Source organism: Geotrypetes seraphini, chromosome 4 (genome assembly GCF_902459505.1).
Source record: "Geotrypetes seraphini chromosome 4, aGeoSer1.1, whole genome shotgun sequence".
Taxonomy (NCBI): Eukaryota; Metazoa; Chordata; class Amphibia; order Gymnophiona; family Dermophiidae; genus Geotrypetes; species Geotrypetes seraphini.
In genome coordinates, this window is record NC_047087.1 from 192,206,364 (window position 1) to 192,230,713 (window position 24,350).

General features: G+C 44.1%; 1 protein-coding gene across 22 annotated transcripts in view; it reads left to right on the top strand.

Annotated features, from left to right (window-relative positions):
- Nucleotides 1-24,350, top strand: part of SORBS1 (sorbin and SH3 domain containing 1) — a 510,557-nt gene that overhangs the window by 194,153 nt on the left and 292,054 nt on the right. For 21 of the 22 annotated variants that reach the window (XM_033940055.1, XM_033940058.1, XM_033940056.1 and 18 more), the window contains one exon: nt 7,808-7,849. In XM_033940055.1, the coding sequence (XP_033795946.1) occupies nt 7,808-7,849 (42 nt within the window). Of the gene's footprint in view, nt 1-6,180; nt 6,320-7,807; nt 7,850-24,350 lie in introns of all 22 variants that reach the window. The other variant, XM_033940068.1, reaches the window with a different exon arrangement.

Below are 24,350 nucleotides of genomic sequence, written 5' to 3' on the forward strand. Positions count from 1 at the left end.
CCCGCCCCTCGCTCGCTGCTGCTACTGGTCGCTTGCTGCAAGTAGAGGAAGGGCCAGGCGGGTGCAGTGAATGCACGACGCTGGCCCAGAAGGCTTACCCCTGATGTCGGACTGAAGGTCCTGTCCGACATCAGAATTGACAGGGGTAAGGCTTTTGGGCCGGCGCCGTGAAATCGTTGCACCTGCCTGGCCCTTCCCAGCAATTTGCTTCATTCGGAGGGAGTGAAGCGCCGCTGGGTCCTTGCTCATCCCTCGTTCTGGTGCCGCTCTCGGTGCTGCACTGACGAGTTTCCCCCCCTTACTGCTGCTGCTTTATGGACATGTCCTCACAGCGACATCAGTAGGAGGCAATTAAAACCAGCGGGCGGGCAGGCTTGGGGGGGAGGCGGAAGAGGACAAGCTGGAAGGCAGTGAGGGAAACATAGGAGGGAGGGTGGAAGGGACGATTGTTGGGCCTGAGTTAAGAATGGAAGGCCTGGCAGTGTGATTTGGGGAGGGACCTAAAGAGGGATTTTTTGCTACTGGTGTTGAAGCACACTGTAGGCCTGGTGTGTAATGCTGACTTGCGTGAATGTCACTAGCGCACTGTCCTGAGAGCTTATGTTTCTCAAAGTCAAGCTTTTTATATGGGCTGTGTTGATACTCAGTTGTGTTTGTGTTGCTCTGTTGAGGTGAATTCTTATTTTCATGGGCTCTGGAGTTGCGAGGGGATTCAGGACTTTTGGAAAGCATTGGCTTGATTTTTATGAGAGCTTTTACATGTGCCCGTATCTGTCTTGGCGCTTATTATGTTATTTGCTCACTTCTCCTTGCTCTCTGTATACACCTCTGGAGAAAAACTGTTTCTTAGTAAACGTTTCATTTTGGGGAAGAAATGTATTTTAACTTGTTGGCTTTTTTCTGAACCACCCTCCTATTGGTATTGGAGAAATAGACTACATGAGCTGATGGGCTGGGAAGCTCGTTTGGCATATTCCTCTCGACGCCAGAGCAGAGACTTTAACACCTGGACTCCGTATTTGAACATTTTATCTCCTGAGAGTCGTAGCCATATATTGAATCGACTTCAATTGTATTCTGCCCTACCTGTCTGATTTCTAACCTCAGTCTGTGTATTGTTTCTGTTTGGGGGTGTGGGAGTGTTCGGGGATTCTAACTTGGGGGACAGTGAAGGGGGTTACGGTGTCTGGCAGTCACTGTGGAGGATATAAGAATTCAGTCCTCCATGGTAAATAGTTTCTATTGTAAAATCTATATTACATGTTTATCTTTATTATGGTTGTATCTGTTTAATAAAAAAGATGTAAACATAAAAATTTTAATCGATGTACCATACACACACATACATACATACATACATACATCAGGGTAAGGCAAAATACATTTAATGGCTTTAATAGAAGTAACTGAGCAATTGAACATATCACTTTTCCACATAGAACCCATGCAAGACAATGCATTTGTTGTATCATTCATCTAGCTTCTGCATTCCTGCAGAGAAGAGTTTTTTTCGGCTGCTCCTGAAGCCAAGTGCGTCCCACTTCCTTTACTTCATGCTTTGTCTTTTGCTCTCTGGGTCGTAGTGATGCACCCATGTCTCATCACCAGTGACAGTTCATTCTGGAATACTCAGATCTTCTTTATACCATCTCAGGAACTGGGTTGCAACCTCCACACACTTGTTGCTTGTGCAGATCGGTAATCTGTTTGGGAACCCATCGTGCACAGTCTTTCCTGTATCCCAAGTAGCCGTGCATTATGGCAAATGCAGAGCCATAGCTGATATCCAAATTTGCAGCCAACGAAGACACGGTTATCTGTCGGTCTTCTCTAATCAATGTCAATGTGCTCTTGTGATGGGCGACCAAAACGACCTTCGACGGTTACACCTGTTCTTCCCGCTTTAAACCTTTATACCCACTTATAAACCTTTTGTTGATTCATGGTGCTATGTCCATACCGAGTTAATATCCGACAATGAATTTCCACAGATTTCACTTCCTCTGCCCATGTTGTTCTTCGATGGTGCAGTCTTGCAATGGATTGTCCATGTTTCTGACCTCATGGCTGCCACATGAGTAAAGGCTGAGCACTGCGTCAAGCTTGGTTAAACTATCCAACAATGTACGAATACATATGTCGCATTTTGCTAGCTCTGTTTCGGTTATCACGTAATTTAGCAATTGCCTTTAATTTTTGATTTGCCCTCATGCAGTAGTATTTTCTCCCCCCTACGCGCTAATACATTCACCACCACACAAACTCAGGGGCCGATGGAATAAATTGTGTGCTAAGAATGTATATTGAAAGTCAGCATAGGTTGCTTGATTTACTAAAAGGTGCCACTGCATGCTAACATGCATTTTCTACTGCAGATCCCTTTTTAGTTAGTAGGTTTTATTTACTAGTAATGTGGATGAACTGCATCAGCGAATATTAAAAGTTATGCTGTTTAGTAACTCTAATCTACAGTTTAATGCCTGCTAAAAAGATCTACTTTACTCCCAGTTCAGTAAATTAAGTGCCATACAAATTAACTTCAGCAACAACATCAACAAAAAAGTGCAGACAGCAAAGCGTGTGCAAATTTCAATTTATTCACTGCCCTTAGCGATGATTGATCACTTTTCAGTAATGGGCCCAATCCTCATTCAGTATTGAAAACTCAGTGGCATTTGGTGCCTTTTATAACAAGCATTCAATTATTGCTGAGATGCAACTGAATAAATGAATATTAAAATCTGGTTTTAGTAGCAGTTAATATTCATCCCTACAAGGAGATGAAAGCCTCCTTCTAAGTTTAAACTTAATTTGCATTTATTTATTTATTAATAAGTTGCACTATCTACAAATTCTAAGTGATATACAAACTAAAACACATAAACTTCCAAAAATATTTTAAAAACATATACATAAGTTCAATATTCATAAAACAAAACAGTCAAATATATGTGGAGGGGCATAATAAAAAAAAAGTCTAAGTCCCCTTTTGGCCTAAGGCCCTAAATGTTGAAATTAGCAGCAGGGGAAATGTCCGTTCTCAAAAAAAAATGTCCAAAATGAGTTTGTTTTTTTTTTTGAGAATGGCCTACCTCTGTGTTCAGCAGTTTAAACGCCCAGATCACCACTACGTCTAAACTTATAACACATTATCAACCAAAAAATAGGTAAGTCCCAAACGCCCAAAACAAGACCTTTTAGGCGAAAGAGGAGCCAGTCCTTCACCTAAAAGCTGGATTCTGTAACCGGCATCTGTCAAAAACAACACCGGTTACAGAATCCACCCCCGAACTGCTGTGACCAGCGGCGGGAGAGATGCCCAATCTCTCCTGCTGCAGTTCAGGGAGAGCGGTGATCGCGATTGCGGTAGGAGGGAGCCCAACCCCTCCTGCCGAGGCTTAACTCCCCCCACCCCCCCTAAAATACTGGCAGGAGGGATCCCAGGCCCTCCGGAATTGGCCCAGTGCATTCTTATCTGCATTGAGGGGGTAATATCTATGCCTTCAATAACATAGGATTTATATGGAAGTGCAGCATTATGAGTGAGCACACACTATTATGTGTATGCTTTTTGTCACAAAAGACTTTCCTGCATTGAACACTAAGCTGTGAAAATAAGAATATAAGAGTTGTCTTACTGGACAGACCAAACGTCCATCAAGCCCAGTATCCTGTTTCCAACCGTGGCCAACCCAGGTCACAAGTACTGTACCTGGCAAGATCCCAAGGAGTACAACGAGAGGCTAGAGAAAATGGGCCTCTTCTCCCTTGAAAAGAGAAGACTGAGAGGAGACATGATCAAAATATTCAAGATATTGAAGGGAATTGACTTAGTAGAGAAAGAGAGATTGTTCATCCTCTCCAAGGTGAAGAGAACAAGAGGTTACTCTCTAAAGTTAGGAGGGAAAAGATTCCGTACAAACGTAAGGAAATTCTTCTTCACCCAGAGAGTGGTAGAAATCTGGAATGTTCTTCCGGAGGCTGTTATAGGGGAAAGCACCCTTCAGGGATTCAAGACAAAGTTGGATAAGTTCCTACTGGAACAGAACGCAAATAAGGCTAGACTTAAATAGGGCACTGGTCTTTGACCTAAGGGCCGCTGTGTGAGCTGACTCCTGAGCACGATGGACCACTGGTCTGACCCAGCAGTGGCAATTCTTATTTTCTTATGTTCTTATGAGTAAAATGGATTTCTATGCTGCTTATATCCTAAGAATAAGCAGTGAATTTTTTGTCCATCTTAATAATGGCATATGGCCTTCTGTTTTAGGAAACCATTTTTTAAGCCCTGCTAAGCTAACTGCTTTCACCACAGTCTCTGGTAGTGAATTCCAAAGTGTAATTACACTTTGAATGAAGAAATATATTCTCGTTTATTTTAAATTTACTACTTAGTAACTTCATCACGTGCCCCCTAGTCTTAATATCTACCCTTTTCAGTCCATTCATCTCTTCTCCAGGCTAAGGAACCCTAGCCTCTTAGTCTTTCCTCATAGGAAAGTTGTCCCATTCCTTTTATCATTTTTGTCACCCTACTCTTTACTTTTACTAATTCCGCTATATCAGTGTCCCACAAACATTTTTTTAAGCTCCAACACACTTAACGGAGCAAATGTTTTTCTCTGGCGCACAAAAAGAGGACACATGGCCCCACCGCGTTCTGCCCACAACCCCACCCCACTCCTTCCCCAGCCCCGCACGAACCTCATCTTATCTTCCCTGAGCTCAGGGCTGTGTCTAGAGGGCCTCCAAGCATGTGTGGATGGCATGGCTGTCCTCCTGCTTCCTGCTGAACTCCGGCTTCACTATCCTGTCCTCCTTTTGCTCTCTGCTGAACTCCGGTGTCACTATCCTCTGTTCAGCCCTCCCCTCTCCCCCTTGAGCCACATCACTATCTTGCACACAGGCCCCCCCCAAGCCGCTTTCCACAATACATGGCCCCTCCCTGGAGCTGTTATCCACAATATGTGACCCTCCCCCTCAAGAGCTGCTGACCTCCATGCAGTCTCCCTCCCCACCCCCAAAGCTGCTATCCTCTATACACCCCACCTCACCATGCTTACCCATTGGTGGTGCCACCACCGCTAATCTACTGTTTGGAGTGAACGGCGGTGGCAGCAGATTTCTTTAGCACTGAAAGATAAGGTAACTGATCTGCAAATGCCAAATGGAAACTGGAAAAGACAGACTGTCTTGGCAGAAAATTTTCACTAATTAGAGTCTAGAAATATAATTTTCCCTATAACTTTTTGTCAATGAGAGAAGCTCAGAGTTCGTCAAGGCAAAATGGGGAACTTGTGATATTTCTACTTTAAAAACTAATCACATAAGTTTAGCGTTTCAGGCAGGCAAACTACAATGTTGGCTCGGTGAATGACTTCATCAAGCCATGTCGTATTGTTCTTTTTGAAAATTAGTAAAGTCTGCTTTGTTCAATAAATTTATCACTTAATTGGGTCTTTTTAAGATTGTAATTACTTTTTTAACCTTTAATTATGGTTTTATCCTATGATATGTATGTACTTCGCTGATTGTTCAGTTTCTTATGGTGTAAACCGCCTAGAACTCTGGGGTAATGGCAGTATAAAAGAATACATTTATTATTATTATTATTATTATAATATAGTGGAAACTTTGGAATCTTCTGGACCTATAAAGAGACCTCAGGGCTTGAACTGGTTAAGGGTAACTGATTTTAAGACTAAAGATGGACATATGGGGTAAAGTCATTTTCAGGCAGTTGTTTTAAGTGCTTCAGATGATCAGACATTCTGTTTGAGTCATATTTTAACTATTTCCTCTGATGCAGACACATCTTGATGCTGAAACACAGTACCGAGTTGGGCCTTGACCATTTGTGATTGGACATAATTAAACATTTTGACATCATCCTGTGTCTTTTTTTTTTTTTTTTTTTTTTGGAAAGTCCATTGTCCCATCCCATTTTCTTCCTCATCCATATATGATCATTTACACATTGTATTAGTAATATTATTTCAATTTGTAAAAAAAGTATTTTTGCATTCAGGTTGTCACTGGAACAATAGGTAAACCTCACTTAGCTTTTGAGGAGGCTAAGTGAGCAGCTATAAGTATTTGCTAGCCAGCACGGATACGTGACCAGTAGAAATGTAGTGCACGTATCGCGTGTGTGTTCTTAAATTTATCTTTGCATTGCAGATTACTCTTCACGGATATTACAAAGATAGTATCTTTTGACTGTTTTGCAAGTATCGTACAATAGCTGGTGGGGTCTCCTGAAGCAGATGCCGAAACGGGGCCGCGTTGGGACCCTGTTGAACCCCTCCTCAAAAGCTAAGTGAGGTTTACCTATTGTTCCAGTGACAACCTGAATGCAAAAATACTTTTATACAAATTGAAATAATATTACTAATACAATTGAAAATATATTTTGTTTTTAAGCTGGTCATATCATACAAATGTACAAGCTTTTTTATACTTCAGAGAGTGACCTGTTTTTTATATCGATTGCGCAATGACTGGATGGTGAACTCTTGCTCCAAGAGGGGGTTACCTCCCCCTCTTCAGAGTTTCAATTCTCTGAGCAAAATTTTTGGAAAGTAGGTCTACTCTCTGGAGCTTGTTGTCTTACCCAGTCAGTCTCTTTATTTTCAGCCATGATATTATCTGAGCATGAAATGTATAGACACATGGAGGCAGGGACATTGTACACGATGTGTGAGTGGATCTGCACAAGGCATTAGTACAGTACAAGTACAGTCTGAATGTTGGAAGAGATGATCTTGGAAACCTCCAACAGTATCAAATCCTGGCTCATTCTGATGCATATTTAGGTAGATTCTGCTCTCTCTGAGACTGTTTAGATGCAGAAGTTTTTATTGGCATGATAATTTGAATACATGTTGCTAAAATGTATAGGAAGGGTGAATTGATTGCAGAATACTTGGAGAAGGGGGGATAAGGGGTAGGGAATAGGGGGATTATGGTGGGAGGGATTGTTTATCTGAACAGATATTGTTTAAATTGCTGTTATTGTAGACATTGTGTGGTTTTGTACTAATAAAAATATATTTTTTTAATGTGCAGAAACTTATGGCAAGGATGTTTAGTATTTGTAGACTGGCTCACCAGAATCACCCAAATTTCTAATCTTGGTTTATAATTGAGTCAATCTTTTTTTCCTCCTTTTTTGGGGAAAAGGGTTACCTTGGCTTATATTTGAGTATATACAGTACACCACATATACACACACATGCTGTTTGCTCAAATCATAAAAACTTCCAAGGCTAATCAGAATTTCTAAGATGCATCAGACGAGTGTCTAGTACCTTCCTTCAATACTCGTTTTTATCCTAGTGTTCTGAGCTCAGGTATTGCAGACTCCGAAAGTATATCTAAAAAACATTCTCTTGCCTAAGCAAAAAGTTTTCTACCGGTTTCTAGGTCAGATTTGCTTTTCTGTGTGACTTTTTTCCTCATTTTGAGGTCCTTTTTACCAAGCTACATTAAATGCTAATGCATGCCCCGTGCAGCAAAAATAGATGAATGTGGGGCATCCTAAAGCATTCTGTGTTAGCCAACTATGCTGTAATTTTGCTTTTGTATTTTTTTCAGGTGGTAGCGTGTTGGGGTAGAGAATGGGTGTGAATGCACTAATCAGCTAGTACATGCTCAGAAGTTCTCTCTCTCATTCTTCTTTCTCTCCAATTCTTTTTCTCAAACTCAACCATATGAAATCAATTTTATTTACTGTAATAGTAGAGGCTGTGTGCCACTTTTTTCATCCTTACCCCAAGTAACTTGTGCTTATCTGTTTCTCTTTCAGCAGTGAATGGCCTGGTGGTGAACAGCAATGGACAAGAGAAAGGTGGGTGTGAGGAAAAGGTTTGCTTGGTTGTAGGCCTCAATGAGCTTCTGCTGGTGCTGGTGATACGCAAGGATTAAATAGATGATTTAATTGAGTAATACTGATATTGAAGCACAAACATCGATGTGCACAGAGAGAACAGATTAGTTGGGTTTGAGGGGGTGGTCATTTACAAGAAAGGTGATACTGAGACATGGAAATGTGAGAGAATGCTTTTTTTGTGTTTAAATCTTTATTGATTTTCAAACTTTGATAGTGCAATACAATTGGTAAATCATAAATACTGCATAAAACGCACTAATGACTATACAATTATTATATTAAACAATCATGTACTCCCATCCTCATCTTAATTATTAATACAATAATACATATGATGTGATTTCAATATTATAATTAAATAATTTAACTCCTCAATGTACATTTCCCTTCCCCCACCTACCCACCCTCCCTGGATGGGGAAAGAAATCTAATGAAAATGGAAGAAACATGACCCTTACTGTAATGCAACCAAAGTAGTCAACGGACACATCATTAAAGGACTTACTAGTCCCCAAACGTTCCGCCATCATTCTTTCATACTTATATGTGGTACACACATTTACCCACTAAAAAGTATAATTAATCCCGTCATGGTTCTTCCAATTATGTGTGATCAGTTGAACACCTATTCCTGTCATGATCAGGAAAAGGCGACTTTTATATTTGTCTAAAGTAGGCTTAACATGAAGTAACATACCACAAATTACAGCCTCATAGGATATGGGGATAGATGACCCAAGAATGAGATTTATTTGTTCCCAAATTGACTTCCAGAAACTAAGTATCAATGTACAAAAATATAACAGATGATTCAAAGTCCCTATATTAATATGGCAATGCCAGCATCTATTAGATTTAGAATTTAGAGAATGCTTTTTTTTTTATAATTATCAATCGCCAAACCAATATGCTGCAAAAGTAATATATATGTTAATTAGACCAGAATAAAAGCATAAAATAATAGACAGTGGAACCTTGGTTTACGAGCATAATTCGTTCCAGAAGCATGCTCGTAAACCAAAATACTCGTATATCAAAGCGAGTTTTCCCATAGGAACTATGGGAAACTCGCTTAATACGTTCCCACCCCCCCACCACCTCCCCCCCCGAAGCCAGTGGTGCTGCTCCACCCCCCCCCCCGAGAACCGGCATCGCTCCCCCCCCTGCGCACACAGGCCTTCCCCGCGCAAACAACTTCAAACTTACCCTCCATCTGACACAGGACGCGCCGCTTGAAGAAGTTCCTGCCTCTGCTGGGCCTTAAGCATGCATCTGCGCATGCTCAAGGCCATCTAGTTCTCCCTCTCGCCGAGATTCTCCTGGAATCTCTCTCCTCTCATCTCCTTCCATATTTCCCTTTCCCTCCATGCTTTGGCATCTCCTTTCCTTCCTTTCTCTCCCTCCCTTCCTGATGGTTTGACATCTGTATCCTTCCCTTCCCCCATGCCCTGCCATCTCTTCCTTCCCCTCCATGGCCTGGCATCTCTTACTTCCTTCCTTTCCCTCCCTTCTTTCCTCTCCCTTACCTGGTCTTTGCTCCCTCCCTCCCTCTCCCCAGTTGGGTGCAGCATTTCTGTCCCTCTCACCTCCCTCCCTTTGTCACTCTGCATTCAGCAGGGCAATGTTCACAATTCACTGCTCTTGCTGGTATCGGGCCTTCCTCTCCACCAGGTCCTGTCTTTGCGGAAACAGGAAGTAGGCATGATCTGGCAAGAGCAGCAAATCATGAACCGACAAGAGCAGCAAATCGTGAACTGGGGAGGACTGGTCTCCCATCCTTCCCTCTTGCTTCCACTCTCTTCCCTTTATGTGATCCTGCACCTCTCCTTCAAACCCTTCCCCCACTACTCCATCCTACCATCAATCTCATTAAATCACCCACCAACAAGTTCACAGTTTTCCTTCTCCTTCCTGTCCAACACAAATTGTGCCATGATGCAGCCCAAATTACTGAACTAAAATCTAAGACTTCCGGCGGAAACATGGAGCTGTAGACAGCGTTCTGCTACAGCTCCGCTTCACCTGCCCTCGGCGCGGCACATAACCTGCACTTTTACCCCTGAATCGGGTCACCGGCGGCGCCGGAGCGGTTGCTAGGGAAGCGGAGCCGCTCGGAACAAATTTCCTCCGCGCCTCAGCGTTCTTTTGCCGAGACGGCCGGCAGCCACGTGGCGCCGCGGGGGGCGTGCGGCCGCGAGTCAATTCTGCTGGGGCGCCGCGGCTCTTCCCCTGCAGGCCCGTCTTCGGGTGCGCTCGTCTCCCCGAGCTGGAGAGCTGGCTGGGGGTGCTGTATATCTCTCCAGCCGTCCCCTTTCTAACCCTGCCGTTTGGATCTTGAGTCTCCCGGGGGCCGCGTGGTGTGGAGGAGGGCAGGTGGCTGAGACTCTGACCCCGGAGCGTGGAGTGGCTTTCCCCCGCAAGCCGGATTCCGGGATCGGGCTTCTCCCTGTGTCGGGGAGCGTCCTGGTAGCGTGGTGAGATCGGGGAGCCAAAGTAGGATCGCCATGGCGACAAAGACGGTCCGGAAGGATCGGGAGCGGAGTAAGCTGCCAGAGGCCAGGTTGGCGGACCCCGTGGCGCCCCCTTCGCCGGAGGCTCCGCATTCATCTTGGGTGTCCACAGTTACGGCGGAGGTCCAGGCCGCCCTCAAGAGCTCTATTGGGGACAAACTGCAGCGCATCCTTGATAAACTGGACACGCTGGATCAGCGATTTGCCTCCCTCACGTCGGAGGTCAAAGAGACTCAGCAGAGGGTGAGTGCTACGGAGGATCATGCACGGCAGCTTGCTCAGGAGCAGTCCGCCCACACTTCAGAGTTGGCTGCGCTGCGTGCCAAGGTGGATGATTTGGAGAATAGGTCCCGCCGGAATAACCTTCGATTTGTTGGCCTGCCTGAATCGGTGCGGGACGTGGAGCTGGGGGCGCTGTTGGAACGCTGGTTGCCGGAGTCTTTGTCTTTATCATCTTCCTCGGGCCCTTTGCGGGTGGAGAGGGCGCATCGCTTGGGGCAGCGGAGAGAGAATGCTGATAGACCCCGGGTGGTCATTTGCCGGATCCTGAATTATCACCATAAGATGGAGGTCCTGCGTGCGTTGCGGCAGGGCAAGAAGCTCGTGTATGACAACAAGCCCATACTTTGCTTCCAGGACTACTCAGCGGAGGTCTCTCAGGCAAGACGCAGGTTTTCACCATTATGCACCCGTCTCATCCAGCGCCACATTGCATTTTCTCTGCAGTACCCGGCTCGCTTGCGGTTGACACATCTGGGTAGAGCCCATTATTTCGACACCTTGGAGGCCGCGCAGCGTTTTGTGACGGAGATGTTGCCTGAAGAACCGCCGCAGGGAGCGGCTGTGGACTGAGGAGTCCCATATCTGGGGCCGGATCTGTGGTTTGAGTTGGGACTGGGGGTCTCTTTCCTCTCCCTTGCATTAGGTTTCTATGTTTTCTTGCAGGTCTGCCTGGTCGGGGGGTGTGAGGAGGGGGGGTTGACCTGCCTGATCTCTGTTAGTTAGGGTCTGTTCTGGCCCTTTTGGTTCTGTGCGCATTGGGGATTTGGCTTGGAGAGGGAGTTTGCGGGTAGGTGGTGTGGCTGTGGCGACTGTGGAGGAGGAGGGGGGGGTTGAGTGTTCTGGGGAGATTGGTTGAGGGAGGCTGCTTTCCTATTTGATGTACTTTGGGGTTTGTGGGTCGGGGGGTACTGGTCATTGTTCCCGGGGGAGGTGTAACTGGTTTCCTGGAAGTGATGCCCTTATTGGGGTGTCTTGGGTGTGGATTGGGTGAGGGGCGGTTGTGGGGAGGGGTAGGGAGGGGGGAGGTTGGGGGGGGTCGTTGGGTTTCAAGGTTTCGGTGGTGGGGCTTTTTGGGGGGGGGGTTTTGGGGGGGGCTCAGGGGTTTTGTGCTAGGGGATTGTATTGGAGGCAAGGGTATGGCTTGATTCTCGGGGCGAGAGGTAGTGAGAAGCCGGGGGAGCGGTGGCTGGGACGCTTCTCTGGTACTCTACTGGTTCTTTCTTTTTGTGAGCTTAGGCAATTGAGTGGATTGCTCTGGAATACATTTGTGACTGGGCTAATGAGAGGTTTACTCTGGAATACACTCTAACTTCTTGGAATGTTGGGGGGATTCACTCCCCTATTAAGCGTTCTAAAATATTGCAGCGTTTAAATCGTTCTAAAACCTCTATTGCCTTTTTACAGGAGACCCGTTTATCCTCTGTGGAACATGCCAAGCTCTGTACCTGGTGGGTGGGTTCCTATTTGGAGGCGCCCGCTGTGGGGGGAAAGGGAGGTGTTATCATTTTGTTCCGTAAGGGCCTGCGTTTACTCACCCAGAAGGTGTTCCGCGACCCTAAGGGGCGTTACATCGCGGCCTTGGTGTTACTTGATAATCGGCCTCTTTTGCTCTGCAATGTTTACGCTCCTAATAATCCTTCGGCCAGGTTTTTTAGGGGGCTCCGCAATCGTCTCTTACAGTTTGGAGAGGTTCCGATGCTGGTGGGTGGGGACTTTAATGAGGTACCGGACCCGAAGCTGGACCGCTCTGCTTCGTCGGGTAGAGAGACCTCCAAGCTTTATACGGGTGGTCAACTTTTGGAATCCACCTTGGGGTTGCTTGACGTGTGGCGGGTGTTACACCCGTTGGAGAGGGATTACTCCCACTTGTCCAGGGCGCACGGGACGCTTTCACGAATGGATTTTCTTCTTATTTCTCGCGGGCTGCTTCCACGGGTAATGGGGGTTGATATGGGCCCCATTGAAATATCTGACCACGCTTGGGTGGGATTTCGGTGGACTTGGGGAGACTCTTTGAGCAACAGAGGGTCCTGGCGGTTTCCCTGCTACCTGTATAGGGATACTCGTTTTCACGAGTTTTTGACACAGTGCTGGCGTGATTTTCAAGTTAACAATCATCAGCATCGGGATGATCCCATTCTCTACTGGGAGACGGCTAAAGCAGTCTTACGGGGGAATGTCATCTCTTATGTGGCCAGGGAGTCGAAGCGGAAGCAACGGCAAATATTGGCTTTGGAGCGGAAGGCGACTGGGTTGAGACGCCAGTATGGCAGGGCGCCCTCCTTCCTGCTTCGGGCGCAGCTTTTGGAGGTCCAGCAGGAACTGAATGAACTGTTGCATCTTCGGGCTCTGCGGACCAGGGAGTACTTTAAGTTTTCGTTATTTCGGTTTGCGAATAAGAGCAGTCGATTGTTGGCCCGCCTGGCGCGTCCGAGGGGTGGACCTGAGAGCATAACGACTCTTCGGGGTTCCTCTGGGGTGCTGTATCATCGGTCAGAGGAGATATGTGAATTATTTCGGGAGTTCTTTGCTGAGGTGTATACAGATCCAGGCCCTGAGTTTTTGGATGGGCAAGTTTATCTAGATAGCCTCGACTTACCTTGTTTATCTCAGCGGGATGCAGCAGTTTTGGATCTTCCTATCACCGCAGAGGAGGTGGAGGGGGCGATAGGGGTCAGTCCGTTGGGCAAGGCGCCGGGCCCGGATGGATTTCGGAGTGAGTTCTATAAGTTGTTGGTGACGGCCGTAGCGCCAGTGCTGGCTGAGGTTTATAATTTGAGTGTGGCTAAGGGCTTTCTTCCTCGCTACGTAAATCTAGCGTCTATTACAGTTCTCCCGAAGCCTGGTAAGGACCCTCTTTTGCCGGAATCGTATCGTCCTATCTCATTGTTGAATTATGAGGCGAAGCTTTTGGCTAAACTTTTGGCTAACCGCCTGGCGCGTGTTTTGCCGTCGGTGATCTCCGAATCTCAGGTGGGGTTTGTGCGGGATAGGCCGGTGGCTAAGAATATCCGGCGCATCTTGTTGGCGCTAGAACGAGTGGGACAGGACGGTAGCCCCGCCATGCTCATCAGTTTTGATGCAGAGAAGGCCTTCGATAAGGTGCGGTGGGGTTACCTTTTTGCGGTGCTGCGGACGTACGGTTTGGGCCCCTTCTTTTTCGGTGCAATCCAGGCACTGTATAGTGATCCAGAGGCGCGGATTACAGTTAATGGGACTTGCTCGGGTTTTTTTTCCTATTGGCCGGGGGACTCGCCAGGGCTGCCCCTTGTCTCCGCTCCTTTTTGTGCTCTCTTTAGATCCTTTACTTCGGGAGCTTCAGGCAAATGCGGAGATTCGGGGATTGGTCCTGGGTGATTCACATTTTAAAATGGCGGCATTTGCAGATGATCTCTTGGTCTTTTTAACGGACCCGCAGCATTCCTTGCCCGTATTGTTGGAAAGTCTTCGGGAATACGGAGATTTCTCTGGCTTCGCCTTGAATTTTGCGAAATCTGAGGCGCTGGCTTCCTCGGTTCAACTTCAGCGGACGTGGGGGGATGGTTTCCCGCTGCGTTGGGCTGACACCTCTTTTAGATATCTGGGGATCAGGCTGACGATGGATGTGACCCAACTGTACCGTCTTAACATAGATAAACTCCTGGCGGATACTAAATTGTTGCTAGCCAAATGGCAGGCGTTGCCGCTGTCTTTGTTGGGGAGAATTCATTTATATCGTATGGTTGTATTCCCGAGGTGGCTTTACGTTCTTCAGACTCTTCCCCTTTCTTTGTTGCAGAGGGATATTCGCTCTCTTACCTCCCTATTGAGCCGGTTTTGTTGGGGTGGACGTAGACCTAAACTGAAATGGTCCCTGTTGGTGGGGCCTGCCCACGGGGGTGGTTTGGGGGTGCCTGACATCAGGGTTTATAACCAGGCCTGTTTGCTTCGTCATCTTAGTGATTGGGTGTTGGGTACCTCTTTTTATACGGATCTCTCTCTGGAGCGGGATCATTTCTATCCTGTTCATCTCTTGTATCTCCTCCATGCCCCGTTGTCTAAACTGCCGCGACCCTGTAAGCGTAGTATTTTGTTTCGGTCCTTGTGGACAGTGTGGCATCAAATCCTTCGGTTGTGGAATCAGGACTCTCATACTAGTGTATTTTTACTGTTGGCGGGGAATTTAGCTTTCCCTCCGGGGGTTGGACCTTCTGTGTTCGGTCGCTGGAGGGCGCGGGGGGTGGAGCAGATGCGGCATGTTCTGCGGGATGATGGGTCTCTCTTACCTTATGCTGAGCTGGTGGGGAGGGGGGTCCCTGAGATTGGCCTTCCATTTGCTTATTGTCAATTAAGTCACTATGTGGCTTCCCTTCAGGGGTCTTCCTTGCAGGGGGATTTTGGGACCCGGCTCTGTACTTTTTTGGCTGCGGATCCTGATACTAGGGTCTCTATATCTGCTTTGCATGGCCGGATTCTGGCTCTTTGCCCGCCTAAGGTTTTCCCCGGTATTTTGGGGGCATGGCAGCGGGACTTGGGTAGGGACTTGGGGGACAATTTCTTGCTCAAAACCCTGAATCGAACTGCGGGCTTGGTACATAGTGCTGAGCTCCGTGAATGTCATTTTCGAACTGTCATGAGGGCCTACGCCTCCCAGAGTCAGGCTTACCATATGGGTTGTATTGATACTCAGTTATGTATCCGCTGTTCGGTGGAGGTGAATTCTTACTTTCATGGTTTCTGGAGTTGTGAGGGGATTCAGACCTTCTGGACGGAGATGGCCTCCTTTTTACAGGGCTTGTTGCGGACCCCTGTGCCAGTCTCCGTGCAGTCTATGCTGTTTGCCCAATTTTCCTTCTTGTATATGTACAATTCTTATGAAAAATTATTTCTTAGTAAATGTTTTATTTTGGGGAAGAAATGTATCTTGTGTTGCTGGCTGTCTTCTGAACCACCTTCATTCTGGTATTGGAGGAATCGCCTCCATGAACTTATGGGTTGGGAAGCCCGTTTGGCTCGTTCTTCCCGACGCCGGAGCAGAGACTTTGTTCACACTTGGACGCCATATTTGAACATTTTGCCTCCTGAGAGTCGTAGCCGGGTCTTGAATAGACTCCGTCTCTGACACTGTGCTTCTAGATGTCTCTGCTGTTCCCTGCATGCAAGTCTTCTGTATATGGGGGGGGATGGGGAGGGGTGGGTGGGGGGGTAGGGTTGTCTTTGTTGGGGGTGGGGGTATGGTGGGTCCGGGGAGGACATAAGAGTCCAGTCCTCCGCGGGTGTTTGATGAAAATGCATTCCATGGTTATTATTGCTGTTGTACTTACTGTTGCTTAATAAAATAGATTTAAACATAAAATCTAAAACCAGCCCAAAAATCCGCTACTCAAAATTTCTCGCAACCAGTGTTCCAAAGCAGCCCAATTGGGTGCCCGCGGACCTGGCAACTATGGACGAGACAACAAAAAAAGCTGACCGTGGCTCTCAGAGCCCTATTCAATTTGTGAAAAACTGGGAAGATGCCAAGGTGTTCATTAGCACATGTTAACTGAATAAAGGAATGGAAAACAAAATAGTGTCCAAATAAGCATATAATGGAACAAGAATGAATGGAACACTAGTGATGTATATAACGTGATTTAAATCAAGGGAAAAAAGACCTCAAAATACCCCTAAAATGTGATCAATAAAGTCACAAGTAATTCGGGGTTAGGTATCATCACCGGTCAAAAACCCTTGAAAAATTTTTTAAATATTTTTCTTGCTTTTGATTAATTTTTAGTGTTTTAAAATATTTTTTCTATTTATATAAATTATTTTTTCTATTTATATAAATATAGTGTATATCTGTTTCATATTTGTATTTTTCTTCTCTGAACAAGTGAGCATATAAATAACCAGCAACTTATTGGTTCAATACCAAAATAATCATCATGCTTATATTTAAATACTAATAAGCACTTATCTTTGATAACCCAAACGGGGGCCCAGTCCGTTTCGCACTGATGGGCTTCTTCAGGGGTAATGAAAAAGGCTTGTTAAATTGCCAGTAGGTTTTCCACTTTGCTCAAAGATCGAGAGAGACTTTCATCAACTCCTGCGGCGAGGAGTTGATGAAAGTCTCTCTCGATCTTTGAGCAAAGTGGAAAACCTACTGGCAATTTAACAAGCCTTTTTCATTACCCCTGAAGAAGCCCATCAGTGCGAAACGGACTGGGCCCCCGTTTGGGTTATCAAAGATAAGTGCTTATTAGTATTTAAATATAAGCATGATGATTATTTTGGTATTGAACCAATAAGTTGCTGGTTATTTATATGCTCACTTGTTCAGAGAAGAAAAATACAAATATGAAACAGATATACACTATATTTATATAAATAGAAAAAATAATTTATATAAATAGAAAAAATATTTTAAAACACTAAAAATTAATCAAAAGCAAGAAAAATATTTAAAAAATTTTTCAAGGGTTTTTGACCGGTGATGATACCTAACCCCGAATTACTTGTGACTTTATTGATCACATTTTAGGGGTATTTTGAGGTCTTTTTTCCCTTGATTTAAATCACGTTATATACATCACTAGTGTTCCATTCATTCTTGTTCCATTAGCACATGTTAAAACATTTTGTGGTTGCAAAATCAGTTTTAATAAACACTAACTTACAAATTAACATGCCTATAATTGTTTTACACACATTAAATAGTTCTAATATATGTTAATTTTTTTATTCAAATGAATGTCTGAAATGAAGAAAAAAAGAAATCTCCATTCAAAACCTTGTTTTTCCCTGTACATACCCCTCCTAGGTAGTTTCACTACACAAATGTGAGAACAAAAAGGTAATGGGCAACTCAGACCCATTAGTTTAACTTCAGTACTAAGAAGAAAGATAGTTTAGCGTCTTGAAACCAAGCAGACATCAGCATGCCAGACAATACAAGAAATACAACAAATGTGAAGGATGCTGTACTGGGGAGATTAGCATTTGGCCAAAGAGAAGAATCAACTCATACATGAGAGGAAATTTTAAAACAATATTCAATATTTTGACACTAACAAAAGAGGTCCTAATAGAGATCTGAGTTTCCTTCACATTATAAGTTCCTCAGGCAGTTGAAGGGTTAAGGAAGCAATTCTATAAGTGGGTGCTTTCTTTCAGATGCTTCAATGCCATATAGTGAGAGTCCATTTTATAATGGCATCTGGGCACACAAATTCCATTATAGAATACTAGCTTAACTTGGCATAGGTGTGCTTCAGATTATAGGCCCTTATAATTGCAGGCATCTACATTTGGTAAGGGCACATACAATTTAACTGTAAGTTGCTCTTAATTGGCAGCCCTGATCATGTGAATACTCCCTTGCATTTACAGTATGCACTATCCCACTTAAACATGCCCTTCCAGAATATCTCTCAGGTCGAATTGATGGCATTTAGAATGGACTCCCCAGAGGAAGTGGACACTATGAGAAATGATCTACAAAAATTAGAAAAATGGGCTAATGTTTTTTTTTCCCCAATGAGGTTTTCCGGCTGAACATCTTAAGCTGTGGCAGTGAGAGGGCCCCCGTCTGAGGCTTTTTCCTCCTGTTGGTGGCACATCTGGCTTGTGCTGTAGCTTTATCTCATTGCAAGATCCATGTGAATGTGTCATTGTGTGTTTATATTGGATTTTCACCATATCTGAGTAATCAATACTAATGTTTGATGGTTAACATGTATTGCAAAGATGTGCAAAATGGTTCTATACCTAGGGCTCTCTGTACGAGAGCATGCCCTTATCTTTGTCAACTTTGATACAAAAGTACATTTCATCTAGAGTTTTCCAATCTTTGGATACTTTGACTTTGGTGGTTCCTTCTGTGAAGGAGACTTACCTGATGTCCAAAAGGAGGGGAGTCTTTTTTTATCTGGCTCCTTCCTTGAGGAATTCTCTTCCAAAATCTTTGAGAAGTACAGTCCCTTTTCTGGTGTAAATGCCTCTTGAAGGCACATGTTTTTTTTGATTGGCTTTTGACATGGCCCAGGGGATTAGGGAGGGTCTGAGCTCAGGGATTTGTTTAATGAGAGAGTTTAGTTTTTGTGGCATTTTCACCATTTGGGGTTTTATTATGGTGGTGGCTGTACTGTGTGTGACCTTGTGTGAGAGGGTCTGTTTTATTTTTATTGGAATTTTTTTCTGGGTTGTTTTTAATATTTTACTGGATTGTAAATTGCTATGATCATATTCTTAAGCCTGGTGGTATAGCAAGTAGAATCAGCTATAAACTATCTTCCTGGGGTGTAGAAATTCAAAGGAGTTGTATGTGGTAAGAGGCTGAGAGTATGGACCAGGAGAGAAACCTTGGGGTGCAAGTATCTAAGGATCATAAAGTGTCCAAAAAATGTGACAAGGTAGTGGCTAAAGCAAGAAGGATGCTAATTTGCATAGAGAGGGGTATAACCAGCAGAAGAAGGGAGATGTTAATGCCCATTTCTTTCATCTTTTTTTGTTGTTTGTTTATGTAACACACACACACACAGCATCTGTGCCCATTTAAAAAATAGAAAAAAGGTTTCCTGCCCCTAACAGCTGAGTGACAGGAGGCTGCTTTCAGGGCTTCCGCTGTCTCTCAGCTGTTTGGGCTTCCCCAGCCAGCTCTGCACATGTGCGAGTCACTCTCACAGCGATCAATCGGACGGGAGAGACGGGGATTATAATGAACCTCTGCAAATCATTTGCATGCAAAATTTTTAGTGCATCAATAGCTCTTTTAGAATCGGCCAAAAATTGGATCGAGACGGACCCATGCGATCCTACCAATCCTGTTTAGTGCATCTAGCTCTGAGCAGGATAGTAATTTCGTTATTCTTATTTGTTTAATTGTGGCACTCACATGCAATCTGCAGTGTATCAAGTACTCTGAAATAAATATAAGGGGGTGTTGAGGCAAAGTAAGGATATGAAGAGGAAAGGGGAAAGATAGGAAATTAGAAAAGAAAAAAAGCTTTCAGGTTGATAAATAAGAAAGAATACCCAAAGAATAGGGTTACCATATGGTTTCAGAAAAAGGAGGATGGATTGAGACATCCGGGTTGTACTTCCATTGAAAGCAATGAAGTAAGGAGGACATCTGGACTTTACTTCCATTGCTTTCAATGGAAGTAAAACTCGGATGTCTCAATCCGTTCTCCACCGTATGGTAACCCTACCAAAGAGTGATACACAGACTCACTCCTGAATCTCTGGGGTTACTAAGAAATCTTATCCCTGTAAAGCAGTGTATTGCAAACTGTGTGCCTCCTGAGATTTCAGGTGTTCTGTGACACACTGGCGAGGAGGAGAGTCGTCCTGTAGGAAGTCAGCTGGCATCTCTCCTCCTCTCCCCGCATCCCTCCACCGAAGTGAGTCACGGCCAGACGGGCCTTTGCGCATGCGCAGATGTCAGCACGATAACATCACACATACACGTGACATTATCGTGTCGACATCCACACACTTTCGAGTGACTTCCAGGATTTAGTGTGCCTCCGGCCGGAAAGTTTGCAAGACACTGCTGTAAAGAGATGTATCAAGTCCATATAAATTCTTTGACTTTCCCTCATCCGTGGGAGAGACCACATTTTTCTTCAAGTACTATTGCAGAAGGGGCAGTGACTGATGTTCCAAGCCTTTATAGAACCAACTCAGTATTACAGAAAGAAAGGAAGTAAAACTCGGATGTCTTAATCCGTTCTCCTCCATAGTAAGCTTCCCCTTCCGTATTCGCGGTGATAGGGGAATAACAAGACAGTGAATAACTTTTTCTTTTTTTTTAAATTATTTATTTATTTTATTGAACAAATTATCAAGAATAACTTCTTGTACAGAATATGATCAAGATACAGCAATATACAAAAGAGAAAACTAAAATGAATAATTAGAGAAAAACTCATTTGCTTAATCAGTTTTAAAGTCCCATATATTAAGGATCCAATATGGTAATCGTGAGTGAGAAATAAAAACTAAATACATATAACAAATTTTACCAATAGCGAATAACATTTTCATATGTTATTCGCGTTTTTCTATTAAAAACCATCGCGAATATGGTGAAACCACGAATAACAAAAAAACCCACATTCGTTATTTTAGTTGAAAACATTTATTGCAGTTTTTGAATAACACAGTACTTTACATTAAACATGGGTATAGAGTACTGTAAAGTAATTATCTCTTACTCAGTCAGTGTCTTCCTTCTCATCATCCAGTACATGTACTGCATGCAGTGCAGGAGGAGGAGAAAAAGAGGAAAACTGAGCACCAGGTCCTTCCTCAGGCAGTGGAGTAGATCTTCGGTATGCGGTACAGGTGTAGGAAGAAGACAAAGAGACGTGGAAGGGTGGAAGGGTGGAAGAGGTGGATGGGAGAGGCAGTAACTCTAGATATCTTTTGAAAATACATTGTGATTTCTGTTTGACTCTTCTGCTTCATCATTTCTTTATATATATTTTTGTATGTAGAAATTGCTGCTTCTGCTAACTCCATCATCTTTAACGCAAGTACCATGGATGGGTCGATATCATAGAAAAAGTCGATTGCACCATTGAACCTGCTGCGTATGCCCTCTGCAGTATTATCCACTGTAAACCTGTCTTCTAGCACTTGTACTCCTTCCTCCTCTTCATCTGGTATTGCCTCTCCTTCAGGAGCAATCAGGTCAATTAGGTCATCTTCTGTTAGTTCTTTTGCTCTGTTGTTTATTAAGTCTTGCATATCCTCCATATCCATATTTTCAAAGCCTTCCCCATCCACCTTCTTTGCCAAGTCCACGATGTCTTCCATAATTTCTTGGACAGGCTCTGTGATATTGACAGTGTTTCCCTTTTTACACATTCAGGCCAAAGATTCTTCACTTACTCTGGCTTGACAGCTTTCACCATTCTTTCAGTAATATTGATGGCATTGGCAATAGTAAAGCCCTTACACTTTTTCATTATGTTATCCACGTTTGGGCCTTCATCCATCGTATGCATAATCCTCTCCAATGAATACCTTGTGTAGTATGCTGAGAATGTCCTAATTACCCCCTGGTCGAGAGGCTGGATGAGAGATGTTGTGTTGGGGGGCATGTAAACAATCTCAACACCCTCAATGTAGAACTCGTGTGGGTCTGAGTGTCCAGGAGCATTGTCCAATATCAACAGAACCTTGAATTCCATTCCTTTATTGGCCAGGTATTTTCTTACTTCAGGCACAAAACATTGATGAAACCACTGTAAGAACAGTGCTCTGGTTGTCCAAGCCTTCTTGTTGCTCATCCAATAAATAGGCAGCTGGAACTTATCTTTTTCCTTCAAGGCTTGGGGGTTTGCTGCTTTATAAATCAGTGTTGGCTTTATCATATGGCCTACTGCATTTGCACAAAGCAGCATGGTTACATTTCTCCCTCCATATTTGCGGTTTCAACAATCACAATTTCGATTATTCGTGATTTTTGCCATGCTGGCTCCTCCCCCCAAATTACACCGTCTGATAAAAATTTTGGTGCTTTCAAAGTAGCAGCTACCATTTTCCATTCATTAGAGAGAAGCAAGAGACATGTTTTTATTCCCTATCATCAGTTAAAGAAAAAAATACAGTACCTAGAAACATCTCAGCCCTCCGCCACCAAAACCTTGACTGTAGATAAAGTCCAGTTAAGAAGTTTAAGCACCATATTACCTGTAGTCTCTGCGCGGGGGGAGGGAAGAGAACAGAAAACTCAACATTACGCCAAGTTGCTAGGCGACCCAACTTAGAGGAGCCATGCTCAAGGCTGGAAGGAAGGCCAATTGGCAGCCACAACTCAGCCGAAAAGAGGGCAAGGCGGGGTCAAAGCCATAGGAGAACAGCCTGACTGTTGCGTTTTCTATTAGCCAATGACAACAAAGGGAGGAACAAAGGGGCATTACGTCTCGTGCAACTTTTTTTTTTTTTTGGGTAGCCCCCATTTCCTGCGTGTGGAGAGAAGTACAGTAGAGACACAAAGTTATTCACGGTTTTTCCGTAGTCGCATGTGTGTTCAATTAATCCCCTAATCACCATGAATACGGAGGGAGAAGTGTACTCTTTCTCTTGCAGCCTTGAAAACTAGTGCTCGCTTATCCTCTTTTCTAATGAAAGTCCTCTGGCATTTTCTTCCAAAATAGAGCAGTTTCATCGGCATTGAACATCTGCTGAGGTTCATATCCCTTCTCTTCAATAATTTCCTTAAAGGTAGCAGGGAGCTCTCTAGCTGTCTCTTGGTTGGCAGATGCAGTTTCTCCTGCCACTCTCACATTACGCAGGCCATACCTGTGATGGAATTTATCAAACCACCCTTTATTGGCCAGAAAGTTGATGGATTATGACAATCCGCCTTCCTTGCTCTTCAAGTTATCATACAAAGACTTTGCCTTTCCTCTTATCATCACAGAGTTTACCGGAATTCTCTTCTTGTAGCAATCCTGCACCCACAGAAATGTTGCAGCTTCCATACGAGAGAGATTGACATCTCGCACAACATGTAATGTCTTTGCATCTGTAGGAGTAACTGCTGCAACAGCTTCATGGATTGCTTTTTCATTCTTCTTTATGTTCCTAACGGTAGACTCATCAATGCCATAATGCCGAGCAACAGCAGAGGATGACTTTACTCTCTGAAGCATATCGAATAATTCAACTTTTTTCTTGGAAGGTTTTCACTTTTTTTTCCCTCTTGAGAGCACTTTCGGTAACACCTGAAGTCTTGTGCTTTGTAGCCATGTTGGGAATCAGCTATTTTCTTTGTGCATTGCTGGTAATCAGTGATTATATCTGTAAACGGTGTGAATCAGCGATTTCTGTGATATAATTGGGGGGAGGAGCCAGCAAGCGAAAAACTGTGAATAATCAAAAACGCGATTGCTGAAACCGCAAATATGGAGGGAGAAGTGTATGATGCACAGAAACACAGTTGTTAATCAGATAACTTTAAGAAATACCAATGTAAAGAAAGCATTGAATGTAGTAAATACTTTCTCTTCCAGAGTGATGCTTCAGAAACAGGCCCAAGAAGCTGACAGATGGAATGGGGTAGACTTGAGGAGAAACATCAGGAAATATATATATATATATTTCATGGAAAGAAGTGTGAAATATTCTCCTGGGGCAGATGGTAATGACTAAAAATAGTAACAGAGTTTAAAAGGGCATTAGATAAGCATAGAGGATGTTTAATTGCTAAAAACAGGAAACGGAGCTAAATATGAAAAGCTAGTAATTCTAGGGATGATAACATGACCAGGTTGTTTGACAGATTGTAAAGGTAGAGTCAGCTGGTAGGTAAGTCTGTCTGATAGACTACAGGTTCTATAATTAATTAGAAGTCCTGATGGAAATGCAAGTGCATGCAGAGCTGGGACTCCATAGCAAGCTACAAAGGGGAACCAAGAAGACTGGATGTTTCTGGCTCTTAGATTATTGAGAGCTTTAGCTTAAGGCCTGGGATAGGTGGAATACTAGTTGGAACTGAGAAGAAGATTCTCAAAACTCACTGATAAAATCCAGTGAGTCGATGTAGTGGCTGTAGTGGGAGCAATTTTTATTTTACAGACAATTCTCCAGCATAATAGCATGCAAATTATATGCGGGAGGAACTGTGCTTGGTGCTTGCTCAGAAGAGCAATTGGTAAGCACAACTCCTCCCTTCTGGGAGGGGCCTT